At 45.9% G+C, this 19,821-nt stretch overlaps 1 protein-coding gene across 1 annotated transcript in view; it reads left to right on the plus strand.

Moving 5' to 3' along the window:
* Nucleotides 1-4,380: 4,380 nt before the first annotated feature.
* LOC121009056 (securin-like) overlaps nucleotides 4,381-19,821 on the plus strand; it is a 139,370-nt gene continuing 123,929 nt past the window's right edge. The window contains exons 1-4 of the mRNA XM_040441985.1: nucleotides 4,381-4,497; nucleotides 4,543-4,706; nucleotides 6,502-6,632; nucleotides 9,458-9,536. Of these exons, the coding sequence (XP_040297919.1) occupies nucleotides 4,628-4,706; nucleotides 6,502-6,632; nucleotides 9,458-9,536 (289 nt within the window). The 5' untranslated portion in view covers nucleotides 4,381-4,497; nucleotides 4,543-4,627. The remainder of the gene's footprint in view (nucleotides 4,498-4,542; nucleotides 4,707-6,501; nucleotides 6,633-9,457; nucleotides 9,537-19,821) is intronic.

The following is a 19,821-nucleotide window of genomic DNA, read 5'->3' on the forward strand; positions in this document are numbered from 1 at the left end:
AATATGACATATTTTCAGTTGTTTCACACTTGTTTTTTATGTTTAAAATTCCACATGTGTTAATTCATAGTTTTGATGCCTTCAATGTGAATCGACAATTTTCATAGTCATGAAAATAAAGATAACTCTTTGAATGAGAAGGTGTGTCCAAACTTTTGGTCTGTACTGTATATATAGTTGTATTGGGCTATACTTTCAAGTAGCCTGGGATATCGAGCCTACTATACCATTATACTTTAGATTTTTCCACCCCTTTTTTTCTTTGATATTACTCACTTCAGAGAAATTTTAGTTTATGGTTTGAGGACCTTCCTGGAATGTGACGTGAGCGGTCATGTGACTGGCCACCACGTGACCGCCGCGTCATGAGGCGGGTTTGTGTGCGCTGCCGCCTGACTGGCCATCGGGCGGCCGGGCACATCCCACCTATTTTCCAGGGACGTCATCTTTAGCAGACATATGGAGAGCCTGCTAATTTAACGTAATAATACACAGGTGAGCTAGGCGTTTTAAATACGTACACATTTACAAGGTGAGCCACATCCCTCAGAGGAAGGCATTCTAGCCGAAACGCACGTCGGGGTACGTGGCTCTCCGGAGTTGGACACTACTGTTTCATGGGTATGTTACTGTATGGTGTGAGGTTGTTTTTTGCATAAATGGCATATGTTATTGTCGCTATACTTGGTCATCTGATATATGTTACAGGAAGATCGATCTCTGTCATCTTTGTGTTCACTCATAGTTGACGCGGCTATCTAAGTGACTGGTTACTAGACGTGTATATGTCTTCATTTACGGCTCCATTTTCAGGGCATTGATAGCTGCTCTCTATGTATTTATGGAGACATATACCTGTATTCTGATACGATCTGGATACTTGCGATATCTATAGGATATCAATAGATATTCTCTGTATATACTCTTAGAGACGCACACTTGCACTTTGATATGATTAGATACTTGTGACAATCATGTGTTATATTTTTACATGTCAATGTATTTGATGTATGCTCTAGCTTATTGTGGTTGCCTTATTGCCCCCCACCTGTCATGTCCCCTCAGGTGTAGTCCACCTTTTTATCTGATGTATTACATCATATACATCTCTTTTATGAATTATTGAATAAAGTATATTTATATTTCACTACTTTACCCGTTTAGTCTCAGTTTATCTTCAGTTTGTGTATGTTCAGAGGAGGAGTGTAGACTTCACTCCCTGGATGTGGGCCGAGCATTAAAGATATATGTCCAAAGAGCAAGACAGTTTAGGAAGACAGACCACCTGTTTATAGCATATTGAGGGAAGAAGAGAGGGGAGAAACTAACAAAAGCCTCAATATCCAGATGGATACGAGAGGCTATCACTATCTGCTATGAACTTAGTGGATCAGAAGCGCCAAAACCCATAAGGGCCCATTCCGTATGCAAACGGATATCTTTTTTTTTCCGGATTCGTTAGACTTAGGCTACATGCACACGACTGTATGTGTTTTGTGGTGCGCAAATTGTGGATCAGAAAAAAAAAGGATGACGTTCCGTATGGCATCTGTTTTTTTTTTTTTTGCGGATCCATTGTAATAATGCCTATCCTTGTCCGCAAACTAGAAAAAAATAGGACATGAACAATTTTTTTTTGCGGGGCAACGGAACGTACATACTGATGCGGCCAGCACATGGTGTGCTGTCCGCGTTTTTGCGGACCCATTGAAATGAATGGGTCCGCATACTATCCTCAAAAAAAACTGAATGGACACGGAAACAAAGAAAGTTCGTGTGCATGTAGCCATATTCAATAAAATACCGGATCCGTCTTTCCGGTATCGTCTGGAATAACGGATCCGGTATTTAATTTTTTCAATGCTAGAAAGAACTGCGCATGCGCAGACACGAAAACTAGATCCAGCGATGCAGCAATTTCCGGAACACTTGTACATTTCAATGGAAATTAATGCCGGCAAGTGCGGTAGTGTTCCGGAATTTTGGCCGGAAAAAATACCGCAGCAAGCTGCAGTATTTTATCTGGTCAAATACCTACAAGGGACGGAACGGAAGACATCCTGATGCATACTGAATGGATTGCTTTCCATTCAAAATGCATTGGGACAAAACAGAAGCGTTTTTTCCCAGTATTGAGACCCTTTACCGGATTTCAGTACCGGAAAAGAATAACGCTGGTGTGAAAGTACCCTTAGAGAGGATTTTCCACAGCAGAACTGCGTGGGTAAAATCTGCAGTATTTACAGTAAGATCAAAATGGATAAGATTTTCCCAAATATAATATGCACATAAGGCCTCACGCACATGACCGTAGTTTTGGTCTGCATCCGATCCACATTTTTTGAGGACCGGACGCAGGCCCATTCATTTTAAGGGGCAGCAAAAGATGCGGACAGCACACAATATGTCCATATGTCCGTTCTGTAGCCATGCAAAAAAAACAGAACATGCCCTATTCTTGTCCGTTTTGTGGACAAGGATAGCAGTGATGGCCAGTTCGCCGTGTTCGCCCGCGAACACATGTGGGCTGCCATCTTAACTCACAAGTCCGGCGATGCACAGGTAAGTAAGTCCTTACCTGTGCCTGTGCGCGAGCCGGTCTGAAACAAATGCGGTCACAGGGAGCAGGCAATTCCCAGAACAGCCGCCGGGGGCCTACATCGGGCTGTTCTCGGAACTGCCTGCTCCCGGTGACCGCATTTGTTTCAGACCGGCTCCCGATACAGGCACAGGTAAGGATTTACCTGTGCATCGCCGGACTTGTGAGTTAAGATGGCAGCCCGCATGTGTTCGCGGGCGAACACGGCGAACTGGCCATCACTGAAGGATAGCACATTTCTACAGAAGTAAAAAAAACTGCTGGCATGCACACGAGCAGGATATGTGTTTTGCGGATCCACGACTTGCAGACCACAAAACGGATACAGCCCGATGTACATGACTGTATGTGTAAGCACAGATGCTGGCCGTGTGAAAGCTAAAAAAAAATTAAATTTTTGTCCGCAAAATAGACAACAATAGGACATGTTCCATCTTTTTCGCGGGTCTGTGGAATAAACATACGACAAAACCTCTGTAAAAGAAAACTGGCTTAGTTGCCCATAGCAACTAATCAAATTCCACATTTTTCAAAAGGAGCTTTAAAAAATGAAAGGTGGAATCTGACTGGTTGCTAGGGGCAACTAAGCCAGTTTTATGTTACACCAGTTCTGATAAATCTCCCCCACGAGGTGTGCGCCTTGTCATAAATAAGGTTACAAAACGGATTTATTAAAACTGGTGTAAAGTAGAACTGTCTCAGGCCGGGTTCACATCACCATTATGGATTCTGTTATTGTTTTCCGTTATAACATGATTATAACGGAAAATAGTGGAATTCCTAAGACGGAAGTCAAAACGGAAGCCTTTAACCCCTTAGTGACCGCCCATACGCCTTTTTACGGCGGTCACTAAGGGGCCTTAGGCTGGACCACCGTAAAAAAGGTGCCTCGTGCAGCGAGGACCCGGCTCTAACAGCCCGGACCGGCAGGAGTCCCCCACTCATCTGTCTTACTTGGCATAAAAACATCCAAGTCACAAAATATTGTTGCATGTGCGTTAAAATAGTCGCAAAAATGCCCTTTGTGACTATTGTTGGCCAGGCGACCTTAAAATATATGATACCCATGGACTCCCCCAGTAAGGCCTCATGCACACAACTGTTGTTCGGGTCTGCATTCGAAGCCGCTTTTTTTGCAGCTCAAAAGCGGATCCATTTACTTCAATGGGGTCACAAAAGATGCAGACAGCACTTCCGTGGCACTGCAAAAAAAATAATACATGTCCTATTCTTGTCCGTTTTGTGGCATTTTTATAATGGGGCGGCCCCGTTCCACAAATGGAACGGCATCCATGTTTTGCAGATCCGCATTGTATGGACCACAAAACACGGCGCGGTCGTGTGCATGTAGCTTAAGGCTAGGTCTACACGACAATAATTTGCGCGACACATAGGGCACAACTACACTGCAACATATGTCGCGCGACAATTTTTATAATGGTAGTCTATAGTGTCGCACTGCAACCCACTTGAATGGGTTTTTTGCGACTGTCGTGTCCGTGTCGCAGTCGCAGCATGTAGCAGTGCGACACCATAGACTACCATTATAAAAATTGTCGTGCGACAAATGTCGTCGTGTAGACCTAGCCTAAGGCTATAGTCACATGTAGAAGATCTGATGCAGAAATAAACCAATTCAGATGTCTAGAACAGACTTTCTGTAACAAATCTTCCACATGTGAACATTCCCCAATGAGATGACACAAGTCTGGAGGCGGTTAATGAGATGAGACTGATTAACTGGTCAGCTGATATTTAGCATAAATAGGTCAAAGGAGGAGGACTTCCTCTGACAGAGACTGGTTGGAGCAGTGTTTGTGGGGTGGCTAGTCCCTGCAGGTAAAGTCCTGTTGTCTCCAGTGTAATAGTGGGTAGTCCAGGGTTCACATGACTCCTTGATGTGATAGGCTGATCAGTACTGTGCAATTTATATTTTTTCATAGTATATCTGTGTAGGAAATTAAGTGTGCCTGATAGTGTCCTAAGAAACCTGCTTCAGACATCTATGTGGTTTTGCTGGCAGATCTGATGAAAAAAATGGAAGCTATTGTGCGATTTGAGAAAGAGAATGCCCTCAGCCTTTCTTCCAAGACTAATCAAGGACTGTGTAAGTTGTCTGGGCTCTGAGCACTGTTTTATCCATGTTATCCAGGAGTGTGGCCTGTCCACTCCTGAATTTGGGGGTGGTATATCTCCTTGAGGAGACTTTTAGGCCATACATGTTCTTCTTGGACATAGTTAGCCATGTTCATGATTCTGCTGGGAGTAATTTTAAGGGCTCATGCACCCAACTGTGTGCTGGCTGGGCTGTTCTTTCATTGCATCATGGATGCAGGCCATTCACTTGTAAGGGTCTGGTGTGCAGGGGCAGATTGGTCATAGACCTTACAGGGAAGTTTCCCTGGTGGGCCAATTCACAGGGGGCTGCCTGGGCCCTCCTAATGGCTGGCCAGTGGAAGTTTAGTGTTGAACTGTGGTATCTGGCTATGTGGTGGCATAATGTGCCACAATATAGTATTTGGGCCTAACTACAAACTGGGGCCACATCTAGTACTTTTTTCCAGGGCCACTTTAAATTCCCAGTCTGCACCTGCTGGTGTGGAACAGAAGCACTGAGTACTTCCGTGGGGTTTTTCCTCCGTGCCTCTGCACCGCAAGAAAGTAGTGCATGCACTATTTAATTTATATTCTTTTTCAGTGTGGATGGATCATGTTCCCTTTCAAGTTGCATGGATCTGTCTGTGGAATCTACACAGATTTTACCTGTGCATTGGGGACTGCAAATTGCAGTCTCCCAATGCATGCAACGGCTGTGTGCATGAGCCCTTACTGTGAGACATCATCACAAAGGGAGTGAGCAATGGCAAAACCGGGCACCCTGCCAATCAGCTGTTTGAAGAGAAGGCGCGTGCTGTGCCAGCGCTGCCTCCTCTTCATTGTTTACCTGCTCGCCGTTGCAGCTGTGAACAGGTGTAATTACACCCAAGCCGTCGCATTCATTTCAATGCAATGGCAAGCAGGTAAACAATGAAGAGGAGGCAGCGCTGGCATGGTGCTGCACATTTCTTCAAACAGCTGATTGGCGGGGGTGCCAGGTGTTGGACCCCAGCTGATCTGATATTGATGACCTAGCCTGAGGATAGGTCATCAATAAATATAACTTGGACAACCCCTTTAACTGCTCTTTTTGTAAGACCCTGCAGAGAATAATGGAGGGATGTGTACCTCTTCTGTGTCTTGGCCCCAGTTTTGGCTTACAAATACTGATGGTGTGAGGCCAGGGACATGTGTGGTGGCAAAATCTGCTACAGATTTTAGTGTATTTCTGCAGCAGAATCCTCGTGCATTACATGCAGTTTTTGCTGTGGCAAAGCCAGCGGACTTCACCCTCTCCATTGAGCAGGTTGGCAATACTGCAGCTGGTCTGCTCTTTGTGGGGCTTTTTTATGCAGTCTGTGGGTCTGAATTCTCTTCTGTATTGTATAACTCTGCAGATTTGCTGCACTAAAATCTGCAGCGGATTCGTCATGTCACCCCAGTCTAAGTGGTTTAGACTATGGCACAGGAACTGAACAGCCAGAAATGGAGCTCTGCACGGTGAAGGTGCCTCAGTGGTCCTCTACTGTCCCTCTATAGCCAACACTGTAATGGAGCTTCTCACAGCAGTAATATTGCCCCTCTTGTACTCCCAATAGTAATCTGACAGGCCATCAGTATTAAAGTACTGCAGAATCTCTTACTGATCATGTGTCGATTCCTTCTGGAGAAGCGGTTCAGTATTATAGAAGCATTAGAGCCAAGTGTGAAGACTTGTTGGGAATGCCGGGATCATATCCTTCAGGCTGAATGAGTAGATGTGGCCCTGGATGATACAGTGCTGATCTGTACCTACTTTCTTGCAGTTGCACAGACTAAACGGTCATTAAAAGTGCATAATGGAAAAAACCTCACTGTGCCCAAACCTCAAGCACTTAGGAAGGTTCTGGGGAACCTTAACAAACAAGTGGAACCCAAGAAATCTGCAGCAGCAAAGGTAAGTGGAGCAGATACCAAGACGGTGAGGGAGACTTGTGAATACGTATGCCGCAGATTTCAGTGGGTAACGCCCAGACTACACCTTGCCTTGGCTATAGGCACATGTGATGTTCGTAAATCTGTGCCAAGTCTGTCTAAACTGGGACCCTTGAGGTTTCTACACTTTCTGACATGCTCCACAAGGGGGGTGGGGTCTTGGTGACTGCAATTGACTATTCTAACATGGGTATAAGATCTTGTACTTGGTCTGTATCCCCCACACACCTAGTGGGTGACTTGGCAAATCTGCTACACCAGTTTTTGGCATAAGTTGCTAGTGATTCCTGAGATGTTGTGAGCCTTTACTTTTAGAAGTGGAGTGACAAGGTCAGGATTTCAGGTTACCACACTTGTATCATTGACGTGACAGCCCCCTGGCCTATTTTACAGACATGGGTGTACATCACATTGCATTTGTCCAAATATATTACTGTATGCCCCTGGCTGACCTGTTGTATTTGCACTTGGCAGCTGAACACGTCTGTGTAGGTCCCATATTAATGTGCCCACATTGCTGGAAAAATGTTTAACATGTGCAACAGACGTTGCTGTTACACCTACAGGTTTGATAACTGCTGCATCCTCTCCACTTTGATGGGACCAAGCAGTGGAAACATCATGCGTGGTCCTGTCGAGAGCAGAGCCTCTAGAAGTAAAGGCACCGCCCCTGTTGCTCCTAGAGGCTTATTTGCATATAGTAAAAGATCACTCTTCTTAGCAATGCAGGCACATAGACATGGGACCAACAGGTGCCTTCAGCTGCCAAGCGCACAGTAACATGGCAGCCAGTTTCGTAGCTACAGATGGCATTGGTGAAATAGAAATTTGCTCTATGCCAGTAAGTATTAGACTTAAAGGGGTTGTCTCATCTCAAACAACGGGGGCATATTGCTTGAATATGCTTTCATTGTCTTGTAGGTGTGGGTCCCACATCTCCTAAACTGAGTCCTAAAGGTCCACAATAAAAGTAACTCTTGGAGCCAATTACTTGCTACTAGGGTTTATTTGCGTAAGGATTCATGCACACAGTTGTGTCCCCTTATTACAGCCTGCATACGGCATGTCCGCAATACACAGGCACCAGCCCATGTGCACTCCACATCACGGATGTGGACCTATTCACTTGAATGGGTCCGCAATCGCAGAAATGTGGAACAGAAGCACGAATTGGAACCCCATGGAAACACTACGGAGTGCTTCTGTGGTGTTTCTAGCTGGCTCCACACCACAAAAAAATAGAACTTGTTCTATTTTGTGGTGCGGACTCGCAACGGCCGTGTGTATGAGGCCTAAAACTTGTTGGACACTGATATAGCAGGTGGACACAGAAGAACTTCCTCTTGTGGGCTCAATGGAACCCAGTAGAACATGGCTTGACCACTTCTCAGGCCTCTTTCAGACAAGCATGTCCTGTGAGGAATCGTGTTATGTACGGTGCTGGAAGCAAAAGGGTTAATGTATCCCATGTCAAAGACCAGGAGTGCTGATATACAGTAGGTAAGTGTATACAATGATGCTGCAGTTGTATAAACCTAGGCTCCCCGTCTGAGCTTGCTCTCCTGTGTAGTTCTGAGATGTAGCTTCACACTGGTCTCCCTGCATCCTTCAAGACCCATTCATTTCTATGGGGCAGCACAATGTGCTGCCCGAGTCCGCATTTCTATTTCCCCAAAAAATAGAATATGTACTATTGTCTGCAATTGCAGACCAGGTTAGACATACTCTATTATAGTGCTGGCGATGTGCAGTCTGCAAAATATGGAACGCACATTGTCTGTGTTTTGCAAATCCGCAAAAAATACACAGATGTGTGAATGGACCTTAAGACTGGTTCCCAATAGTGTTGAGGAGATCTGACAGTGAACAGCCTGCCGGTCTCTGGGTCTGGCACTGCCAGATCCACTAACTATAATTGGGACCGGCAGAGATCTGGCTGCAGCCAGGCTGATATGCCAAGAATTGGCTGGACAAACACTGCTGCGCACCGCAGCTTGTCTGGCTGATTCTTTGAATATTTGCTGGGTTGTGGCCAGATCTCCACCAGTCCCATTAAAGGGGCTGTCTGGGTTCAGAGCAGAACCTGAACATATCCTTCACCCAGGCAGCCCCTCTGAGTTGAGCATCAGAGCATTTTATGGGTGAGGGCATTCATTAGATTTAGTGATGTACCAGGTCTGTCTAATGTCTAGGGCAGTGCCAAAGCCTGCCCATTAATGCCAGTGACTTCTCCAGGAACACTGCTAGGCTAAAGCCTCTGCCTACCAGTGCATGTTTCTAAACGAGGCCTTTGCCCTGCTGATCATCTCAGGGGGGCTGCCTGGGTGAAGGGGATATGTTCAGCTCTGAACCCCCAACAACCCCTCTAATGGGGCTGGCTAACATCAATGTAGCTTAGTGATGCCAGATCCCAAGAGACCAGAAAGGCTGTTCCCTGCCAGATCTCCCAAACACTAGTGACACTAACCTGAAAGATGACGGGGAGGCTGAAGCTGCATCACATAGTCATAGAAGACCACGATGATCCTGAAGTGATTCTGTACCAGTTATAACTGGTCTTACACAGGATTTGGAGTATTTCAGTGTGGTGTTCTGCCTGGGTAAATTTAGGAAAGCCATATCTGAGAGGGAGACAGCCCACACTTGGCATGTGACATAAAACATGCATACATGAGCCTCTCAATCGCCCATTCTGCACTACAGGGGAGAAACAAATCAGTTTGCTGCCATATCAAGAGAGCAAAAGATCTTCTGAAAATGGTGATGTCTAATTTGTCTTCTGTCCAGGCCAAAAAGATCAACTTGCCGAAGCAAAGAAGTGAGGAGTATCCTGCCATTGAAACCTTTATCCCATATAACCCTTTAGGTACTATCATCTTTATTACACGCTATCATGTGCTTAACAGCTATGGGACAATTTTATGATTGCATTTGTATTTTTGAGCTAAACTTTTTTATGTAAAATTGGAAAAGGGTGACTAAAATTTAAATGTTCCCCTAGGGGCTTGAACATGCAACCTTCTGATTGCATGTCCTATGCTGCAGTACAGTACTATTGCAACCAAACAGAACAACCAGATTTTCACAGGGGCTGCCCCCCCCTTCCCCAATCTAACCCACAAACTGTTTGCCATTGACCACAGCTTGTCAGGTGTTAGACTGATCCCAGTCAGTTATCTCCCAAACTGGACACCAAGTGGGTGCCTGCTGTGTAACTGAGCACATGGCACATGAGCCCACTATACAACCCTTAACCCTCAGGATTTAAGGGGTTAATAGTTTTTGATAAAAATACATTTCTTTCCCCAGTCGTCTCCATGACACCAAGTCCTGAGATTGACTTCCTTCTGATTGGACAGGAAAAACACAGAGGTTAAAACCCCCACCCCCTCCTCACATCACCAGTGTTTTTCCTGTCCCATCAGGATAGGAAGCAGGAGAGGTGCACGGAGCTCGTTTGGGCTCACCTGGAGTTATTTTTTTCATCTGGGCCGAGGTCGGATCTGCAGTGCAGCTCTCCCTCCTCCGTTTTGTTAGGCCTGGGCTCGGGCACATAGGTAGTGCCCCTGCGAAGATTCCCTCTGCGGCGGTCCCGGAGGGCTTGATGCAGAGGGAAGGAGGAACACGGCGGATCGGCACTGTGATGTGTCCCGGCCGGCAGATGACGTCAGACGCCGGGGGCGGAACTAAGCGCGCTGACGTCATCAACATGCGCCACAGGTCCTGCAGCATGAGAAGCACATGGAGACACTATAAAAACGCTCAGGACCTGTGTAACGGCGCCCTGCATAGCGCGGCTCACATATTTTGGTGAAGCATCTCTGAAGCGGTCGGGAGTCAAGATGAGCACCCCCCTCACGCCGGGCTCTGGAACCGAGCCTGCATCAAACCCTGGGACAGTGAGTAACCTGTTCTCAGGTACATGCTTTGTATGGTGGGTTCAGTCTGCTCATCCTTTCCTCCCTTACCATTTCAGGGAGAAAAGGATTCGGCTTCTGCAGCCAAAAAAACTAGAAAATGTGGTATTTGCTGCAAAAGATTGTCTAACACTGGATCCAAGCCCCTGTGTAAAGAATGTACTGCCAGTGTCATCAAGTCTGAGTCTTCTAGTCTAATTGAAGACATTAGAAAAGTGGTAAAAGAAGAGGTTCAGTTGGCCTTAACTACCAGAGAACCTACTCCCCCCAAAGTTCCCCCCACTCAGGACGCCCGTAGTGTTAAATCACTTATCCTGGATTCCGACTCTGAGGGGCTGGCGGTCTCAGACTCCGAATCTGTCCAAAGACACCCGGCATCTTCAGATGAAGAGGGCGAATATAAGCGCTTCCTGTTCAATCCTGAAGATATTGATGAACTTATCAGGGCCACCATTCAGATGGAGATGCCTAAAACCCCTAGGTCTACCCAGCAAGAAATTTTTGGGGGTCTAGGTGAAAGGAAGAAGGCCGTTTTTCCAGTCCCTGATAGTGTCCAAAAATTAATTAGGTCTGAATGGGAAAAACCGGATAAAGGATCCTTTATCCCAAGAGGAATTAAGAGGCGCTACCCCTTTAGCCAAGAGGACTGTACGGATTGGGAGACCATTCCCAAAGTAGACGCGCCAGTGGCCAAGGTAGCAAAACATACGGCCCTACCGTTTGAAGACTCAGCACAATTGAAAGATCCTCTAGACAGGAAAGCGGAGAGTCTCTTGCGAAAGACCTGGGAGACTACGGCGGCCCTTCTCAAACCGGGCGTTGCCTCCACATGTGTGGCCAGAACACTGAGCCTTTGGCTAGACCAGCTAGAGATACATCTGGTCAATAAGACACCACGGGATCAAATTCTAGAGAGCTTGCCTCTATTAAAGATGGCAACCTCCTTTCTAGCAGACGCAGCTGCTGAATCTGTTAAACTATCCGCCCGTACAGCTGTTCTCTCAAATACAGCGAGAAGGGCACTATGGCTTAAAGCGTGGTCAGGAGATATCACATCTAAAAATAAATTAATCGCACTCCCCTTCCACGGTCAGTACGTTTTCGGAGAAGATCTAGATAAAATCCTAGACAACGCGACAAATAAAAAAAGAGGGTTTCCAGAGGAAAGATATAAACAAAAAAGGCAGCCCTTTCGTGACCGATTTTTTTTTTTTTCAACCCGAAAATAAAAAAGATAAAGGGAAGACTGGGAGGTGGAGCTATGCGAAGGGAGGCAGGGGGAGAAGCTTCCTCTTCAACCCAAATCGGGCCGAAGCCTCCTCATCCAACAACAAACAATGACGCCATACCAGTGGGGGGAAGACTCAGCTCCTTTCTAAGATCTTGGGAGCATGTAACAAACAGCCAGTGGATCTTAAGTATTATACAAGAGGGTTATCTGATAGATCTTCTCTCTTCCCCTCCACAGAAATATGTGATCACTACCCTTCCCCCATCTCAAACTGCGACCTTAAAAAACGACATAAAAAACCTATTAACCTTGGACGCCATAGAGCCCGTCCCGAAAAATCAGACAGGACTGGGATTCTATTCCCGCCTCTTCATTATAAAGAAACCAAACGGGAAATCCAGGGTAATTATAAATCTGAAACATCTAAACAAATACGTAAGATATCAAAAATTCAAAATGGAGACCCTGAAGTCAGCAGTGAAACTCTTAAAAAAGGATGCAGTGATGGCCACAATAGATTTAAGCGACGCCTATTATCACGTCCCAATTCACAGGTCATCAAGGGAATTCCTAAGGTTCGCAATAGAATAGGAGGGAAACATTCAGCATTTCCAGTTCAGGTGTCTCCCCTTCGGGATCTCTTCTGCCCCAAGGGTCTTTACCAAAGTAATGGCGGAAGCCTTGACAACCTTGAGAGAAAAGGCAATTTGTGTGATCCCCTATCTGGACGACCTACTGGTAGTGGCGGACAACATAGAGACCATGGGAATCCATCTCGGGTTAGTCCTGGATCATCTACAGAGCCTAGGTTGGCTCATCAATTGGAAAAAATCGGATTTAATCCCATCCAAACGGAAAGTTTTTCTGGGCATTACTCTAGACACAGTCTCCCAAAGATCCTTTCTACCACCTCAAAAGATAGTAAAACTTCAGACAGCTTTGAGGAAGTTCAAGAAGGAGAAATTCTGTTCAATAAGACAGGCCATGAAGGTACTAGGGAGTCTGTCCGCTTGCATTCCAGCAGTTGCCTGGGCACAGTTCCATCTAAGACCACTCCAGAAATTAATCTTAGACAAATGGAACAGATCGCAATTAACCCTAGAGAGGAAAATATTCTTAGATGCAGAGACCAAAAAATCACTAACTTGGTGGCTCAGCAATTCGAACCTAGAAAACGGGATTTTCTGGGCACAAGATCTCCCTCTAGTCATCACAACAGATGCCAGCCTCCACGGGTGGGGAGCGGTCGTCCAGGGGAACTCCTACCAGGGAACATGGGGGAATTACGTGAGCCAGCAATCCTCAAATTTCAAGGAGCTGAGGGCAGTGTGGGAAGCACTGAAACACACAAGTCAGCTGGCAAAGGGTCGTCACGTCCTAGTCTACTCGGACAACGCTACAGCCGTGGCCTTTATCCAACACCAGGGAGGCACAAGGCATCGCCTGCTACAAAACCTGGCAAACAAAATCTTTTCCTGGGCAGAAGGCAACATTTAATCTCTTTCAGCGGTTCATTTGAAGGGAGTTTTAAACATTCAGGCCGATTACCTAAGCCGGCACAGACTAGACCCAGGGGAATGGATGTTAGCTCCAGAAGCCTTCCATTTAATCACAAAGAAATGGGGCAGGCCGACGATAGACCTGTTTGCATCCAGGAGAAATCAGCTAAACCAGTTCTTCTCCCTCAACCCCAGGGATCATCCTCGGGCAGTAGACGCCCTCAACCAGAGTTGGACAACAAGCTTAGTCTACGCCTTCCCCCCATTTCCGCTTATCCCCAGAGTGTTACAGAAGTTCCTAAAAGAAAAGTGTACACTAATCCTGATAACCCCCTTCTGGCCCAAGAGAAGTTGGTTCTCCCTCTTGAAAGCCCTCAGCGTGGAAGCTCCTCTCCTTCTACCTCAGAGGCCGGACCTTCTAAGTCAGGGGCCCATTTCTCACCCAGACCTGAAAATACTAAAGTTAACAGCCTGGATTCTGAAGAATCCAACTTGTTAAACTTTGGTCTATCAAAAAAAGTAGTGAACACCTTACTCCTTAGCAGGAAACAGAGTACCAACGACAAGTACCAAAAAATATGGAAAAAATTTGCTGATTGGTCTGGGACCTCCTTCAACCAGTTTAGAGCCAACATCTCACTAATCCTGGATTTTCTTCAAGAAGGGCTAGATTTAGGTCTATCCCCCAATACCCTTAGGGTCCAGGTATCGGCTTTAGGAGCACTATATAATACCAAGCTAACAGAACATCCCTGGATATCCAGATTCCTTAAGGCAGCAGATAGGATCAGACCTACAATTAGAAACATGGTGCCACCATGGAACCTTAATACGGTACTAGGGGGTCTAACCTCCGATCCATTCGAACCTCTGGACTCTATCCACATCAGATGGCTTACCATTAAAACGATTTTTCTGGTGGCAATAACCTCAGCCAGAAGGGTCTGTGAGCTGCAGGCTTTGTCCATCCAAGAACCATTCCTTGCAATATTTGAGGACAAATTAATTTTCAAATTAGATCCGACTTTCCTCCCCAAGGTAGTCTCGACCTTCCATAGGTCTCAGGACATTGTTCTCCCCTCGTTCTGTGACGATCCGAAAAACGATCAAGAAATCACTTACCACACATTAGATGTCCGGAGAGCGGTCTTAAAGTACCTGGAAGCTACCAGCCTTTGGAGAAAAGACAAAAATCTGTTTGTCCAATTTTCAGGTCCTAACAAAGGGAAGAAAGCGGCAAAAAGTTCCATCTCCAGATGGATTAAGATGGCAATCTCCGAAGCATATAAAGCTCAGGGAAAAGACGTCCCTGCTTCCCTAAAAGCACATTCTACGAGAGGCATGGCTGCCTCCTGGGCGGAAAAAGCCTCAGCCTCCTTACAACAGATTTGCAGGGCAGCAACATGGAAAAGAGTTCATACTTTCACTAAGCACTACAGACTAGATGTAGCTGCTAATGATGACCTAAGATTTGGACGTAAGGTCCTGTCGGCAGTCGCCCCCCCCCCCTAATTGTAGCTTTGATATTGTCTCAGGACTTGGTGTCATGGAGACGACTGGGGAAAAGAGTATTACACTCACCGGTAATCCGGTTTCCTGGAAGTCTCCATGACACCACATATATCCCACCCTTTTTTTCTGCTATTAGCTATTATCCTTTCATCCTGGGGTTCTTCGTTAAAATACACTGGTGATGTGAGGAGGGGGTGGGGGTTTTAACCTCTCTGTGTTTTTCCTGTCCAATCAGAAGGAAGTCAATCTCAGGACTTGGTGTCATGGAGACTTCCAGGAAACCGGATTACCGGTGAGTGTAATACTCTTTTCTTTACCCTTATGCCAGGTTCAGTTTTTAAGACCTAAACTAGGGGGGTGGGTAGTAAATCAAATTGGCCAAATCTGAACACCTACTTGCAATAACCTGGATAAGGGTATGTGACTACTTGACTGCCTCGGTCTTCTCCTTAAGTGCCAAATGGTACATTGACACTTACTGCACTGGTTAAGGTCACTCACTGTATCTTGTGCTTCATGTTTGTATACCCAAATGTGATCTCTTTTGAAAATGAACTTCTTACAGATTTTGAAAGCTTTAGGGTACCTGAAGAACACAACCTCAGTGATATCTGTCTTGCTGGTATTTCACTTTTCATTGCAAGGGATGATGCAATTAGATTTGATGCACTTACCAGTTCTGGTCTTTACACGATGGAAAATCAAGAAAAAAATTATGGCAAGTACATTGGGGGGGAGGGGGGGCGGGTTATTTGGAGACTAGTATTTCTCACAGGAGACCAAGACTTTAAGATGTGCTGGAGTTAGATATGAATCTTGGTAATGAGGCAACATCTCTGGCATTCCATGCACCAGAAATGCCAGTCTACAGCAGCTAGGGGCTGGTATAGACCGGAGCTAGAATTTATGGCAGCTTTTTGCAGAAACTTTAGTAATACAGCAGGGGCTCAGCCCATCCACTAAACCTTCTCTCAGAAGGTTGGCAAGGGAAAGTGCAAATATGGTGTGCACCATGATCTAATGTTCACCACAGGTGGAGTAAAAGCCTTTAACTCGCCTAAATGCTTCATTCGCATGGCAGGGATTCTGAGCCGAAACCAGGTGCAGCTCTAAACACAAGCAGATCTTTCCCTTATGTCAGTGGGGGCTCCAATCCTGGTTTTGGCTCAATCCCTGATGTGTGAATTGGTCTTAAACGGAACCTGTCATCAACGTTATGCTGCCCATACTAACGGCAGAATAAAGTAGAGACAGAGTTGATTTCAGTGGTCGTCATTTATACATTAAATGTAAGTGGTTGCCGAGAACCAACATCACAATCGTTGCAGACTGGGCCTGGAAAGGGTCACAACCACCTGAGAAGAGTCAAGGTTATTCATGAATCCCTGCCCACCTGCTGACAGTCTAATACCTAGTTTTCTCCCTTTCTGTCTAGGAGAGAACTGCCAATCAGCAGATAGGTGAGAGCAGGAGATTATGAATTGGCTCATGAGTGACACCACTGAAATCAGCATTTCATCACTATTTTATGCTGCCCTCAGTGAGATCAGCGTATAGTTGATGGGTTCCCTTTAAGGCCTCTTTCACACCAGTGTCTGATCAGTGACCTTAATCTGTGCCTGACCCACAATCACTGAACAGGTGCAGATCTTTCCATTAGATCTGTTTGCTCAACTGCTGGTTTTGGCTTGAGATCGCTGATTGTGAAGTGGCATAATACTACATACACTTTGCTGATTAAATCTGGTTGCAGTAACAGCAAGGTGTAAAACTCATGTACACTTTGCTGCTTTCTTACATGCAGAAACTGTACTGCTGTGTACTAAATGCGCAATTTTTATTTATTTTTTGAGTATTTCACCTTTAAACCATGTCAAATTGAGTTTCAGTGGCTCATGCTGCATGTTCAGACAGATGGTGTCATGTTAGACCAGTATCTAATATATTTGAGTGGAGTTATCGGCCTTGTGTACCAGAAAAGTGGTGGTCCCTTGGGGGTTGTGCCACTTGTGTGGGTGGAGCTCTTGCAGGAAGGGGTGTGGCCAGCTATACTATAATTTATAGCAGAAAATGATCTAGCATAGCACTTTCTGATACACAGCCATGCTAGGCTGTATAGAATAAGAATGAGCTGCAATACCAGACCCAACCCATGGGTAAGGGTGGTGCTAAATCTGTCTGGGTAGTCTGCTTAATTCAGTTTTTAACCAACACTTGTACCATTTCTTCCAGATTGCTTTGAGATGTCCATCCCTCTATATGAAGACATCAATGTTGGCTTTCCTCTTCTGTGTGACTTTTAATTATTAATCTGTATATGTTAGTCCTATTTAAATAAAATCTTAACCTACCTGGGCTTTTAATCAGCAGTTGCTGTGGATTTATTAAACTTTACCTATACTGTTTACTGTTGTGAGCCAGGGCTGTACTTGCAGGTCTAATGAAGCTTGGAATTGTATAGCGCAGTGGTCCCCAACCTTTTTTGCACCAAGGACCAGTTTCATGCAAGACAATTTTCGCGGGGGTTCTGGGGTGGGGCTTAGGGGGTGCTAGTTGGCGCTGATTCACACGCATAACAAAACACAAGGTGCATATAACGACTATAAACTGACTAGGGTCTCTGCTGCACTGTATTTTTTGCCCTATAAGACACACCTAGGTTTTAGAGTAGAACAATAAAAACATTTTTCCACCTCCTCACCATGATAACCACTAGGAGATTGACCTCTGTAGGGGCAGGAACAGAGAGGGTTTAAATCCCCCCCCTCCAAGGCACCAGAGACTCCCTGCCCAGGGAGATGAAGCTGATGGTGTTCCCCTGTCCGCCTGCGGTCCTTGTACTAATGCTGGGCAGGGTTGATGGGGAGGCCTCGCTCTGTTACTATACGTGAGCCTGGTCGCGATCTCCCTCCAGGGCTGTAGCCTGGTGCGCGCCATAGCACTTCAGGTAAGGCGGCAGACGTCCCTTCCGGTGGTCGGAGGAAGTGACATCTTTTAGGACTTGTCTCCTTTTTAAAAATATCAGCACAGCACATGGAAGTGCCAAGCAACAAGTATTGTATGTGCCGACATGTCGACTGAACCCCGCTCCCCAGGAGACCCTTCCGTGCTGCCTGCCGTAGGTTCCCCTGTGGGGAAAGCGCTTATCTTCCCTGTTACTGTTTTTGCACTGTACCAGGTTACCTGCCTTTTCCTCCTCCACTACTCTGGCTTTGGGCTTACATGCTTCTTCTATACCATCGTGTATGTTCAAGCTAGCTGACTAGGGCTATTTTCCCCCAGGTCTCTAAGGAGGCACAGAAGGTCAGGAAGCCGGCTAAGTGTGTCCTGTCTTAAGCTACTTCTGGATGATTACTGTAAGGGATTATGCAAAGATTGTATCTCTAGCGTTGTACATGAAGAACAGCCTTCCTTTTTTGATTAGTTAAAATCTGATACATGAGGAAGTAAAATCCTCCTTCCCTAGGGACCTGCCTCCATCTAAAAGACAGAGGGGACCGTCCTTTTCTCCCTCAGATTCAGAGGAGATAGCGGAAAACGCTTCATCCTCCAGACCCTGGGAGGACGAGGAAGGTCTATAGAAGTTTCTGAATCGGACAAAAGATTTTGTTTTCCCTCTGATGAAATGCCAGACCTACTAAGGGCAGTCCGGGCCACTATGGGGGTAGAAGCCCCAAGAGCTCATTCCGTGCAGGACGAGATGTTCTGGAGACTCCGCGTTAAAAAAACCCGGGTCTTCCCGATTAACGAAAATATACACGACATGGTGCTTGAGTGGTCAAATCCAGAGAAATGCCTGGGAGTATCCAGGTCCTTCAAGAATAGTCTATTGTTCAATCCTAATGAATGCCCTTTAAGGATGCCTCCCAGTTACGCGACCCCATGGATAGGAAGGCGGATAGTCTGTTAAAAAAAATCTAGAAGCTGCTATGTTTAACCTAAAAGCTAATATTGCTGCCACGGTCCATGGGGTTGTGGTTAAATGACTTGGAGTCTCACATTAGGGACAACACCCCCTAGAGAAGAAATCTTAAGGTCTCTCCCCTTACTAAAGTCCGCCATGGCATTTATGGCAGATGCTTCAGCAGAATCTGTCAGATTTGCTGCTAAAGACACCGGCCTCTCTAACGCGTCCCACTGGGCTCTGTGGATGAAATGCTGGTCAGGGGAGAACACCTCAAAGATGGTTATGCTCCATCCTGTTTTCAGGGGAGTATGTCTTCGGCCCTGTTTTGGACCGCATCTTAGAGAAAGCAGTGGATAAGAAAAAGGGCTTCCCGGAGGAAAGACCCTATAAAAGAAAATATCCCTTTCGTGCCCCCACCAGACAGAATAGGACCTATAGGGATAAAGGGAAGTCGGGACGTTGGAGCTATCCGAAGGGTGGCAGGGGGAGAGGTACCCCTCCCTCCTCTCAAAACAAATCTTCAGACAAACAATGACACCAAAGTCGGGGGGAGATTGAAGAATTTTCTGGCTCCTTGGGAATCCATTACTCCGAACCCTTGGGTCCAGGACATCGTAAAATTTGGATACCAGATCGAATTTTCTTCATCTCCCCCAGACCGCTTCATTGTTACCAACCCGAGTTCTTCCACCGTACGCAAGAAGATCCTGCAGGGAATTCAGAACCTTCTGGAAATGGATGTGATAATCCAGATACCATCAGCACAGCTAGGACAAGGGGTCTACTCGAATCTCTTCCTGGTAGAAAAAAAAGGTTCATTTCGCACCATTATAAATTTAAAGGCCCTGAACAGGTTTATAGTATATCGGAAATTCAGGATGGAATCCCTAAAATCCCTGATACCCCTAATAGGGAGAGACGCTCTGATGTGTACAGTAGACCTACGGGATGCCTACTACCACATTCCAATCCACCCAAATTCTCAGAAATTTTTAAGATTCGCCATCCAAGATCACAAGGGAGTAACCCTTCACTTCCAGTTCACGGCCCTTCCCTTTGGGATATCATCTGCTCTCAGTCTTCAC

Source organism: Bufo bufo, chromosome 1 (genome assembly GCF_905171765.1).
Source record: "Bufo bufo chromosome 1, aBufBuf1.1, whole genome shotgun sequence".
Classification (NCBI taxonomy): Eukaryota; Metazoa; Chordata; class Amphibia; order Anura; family Bufonidae; genus Bufo; species Bufo bufo.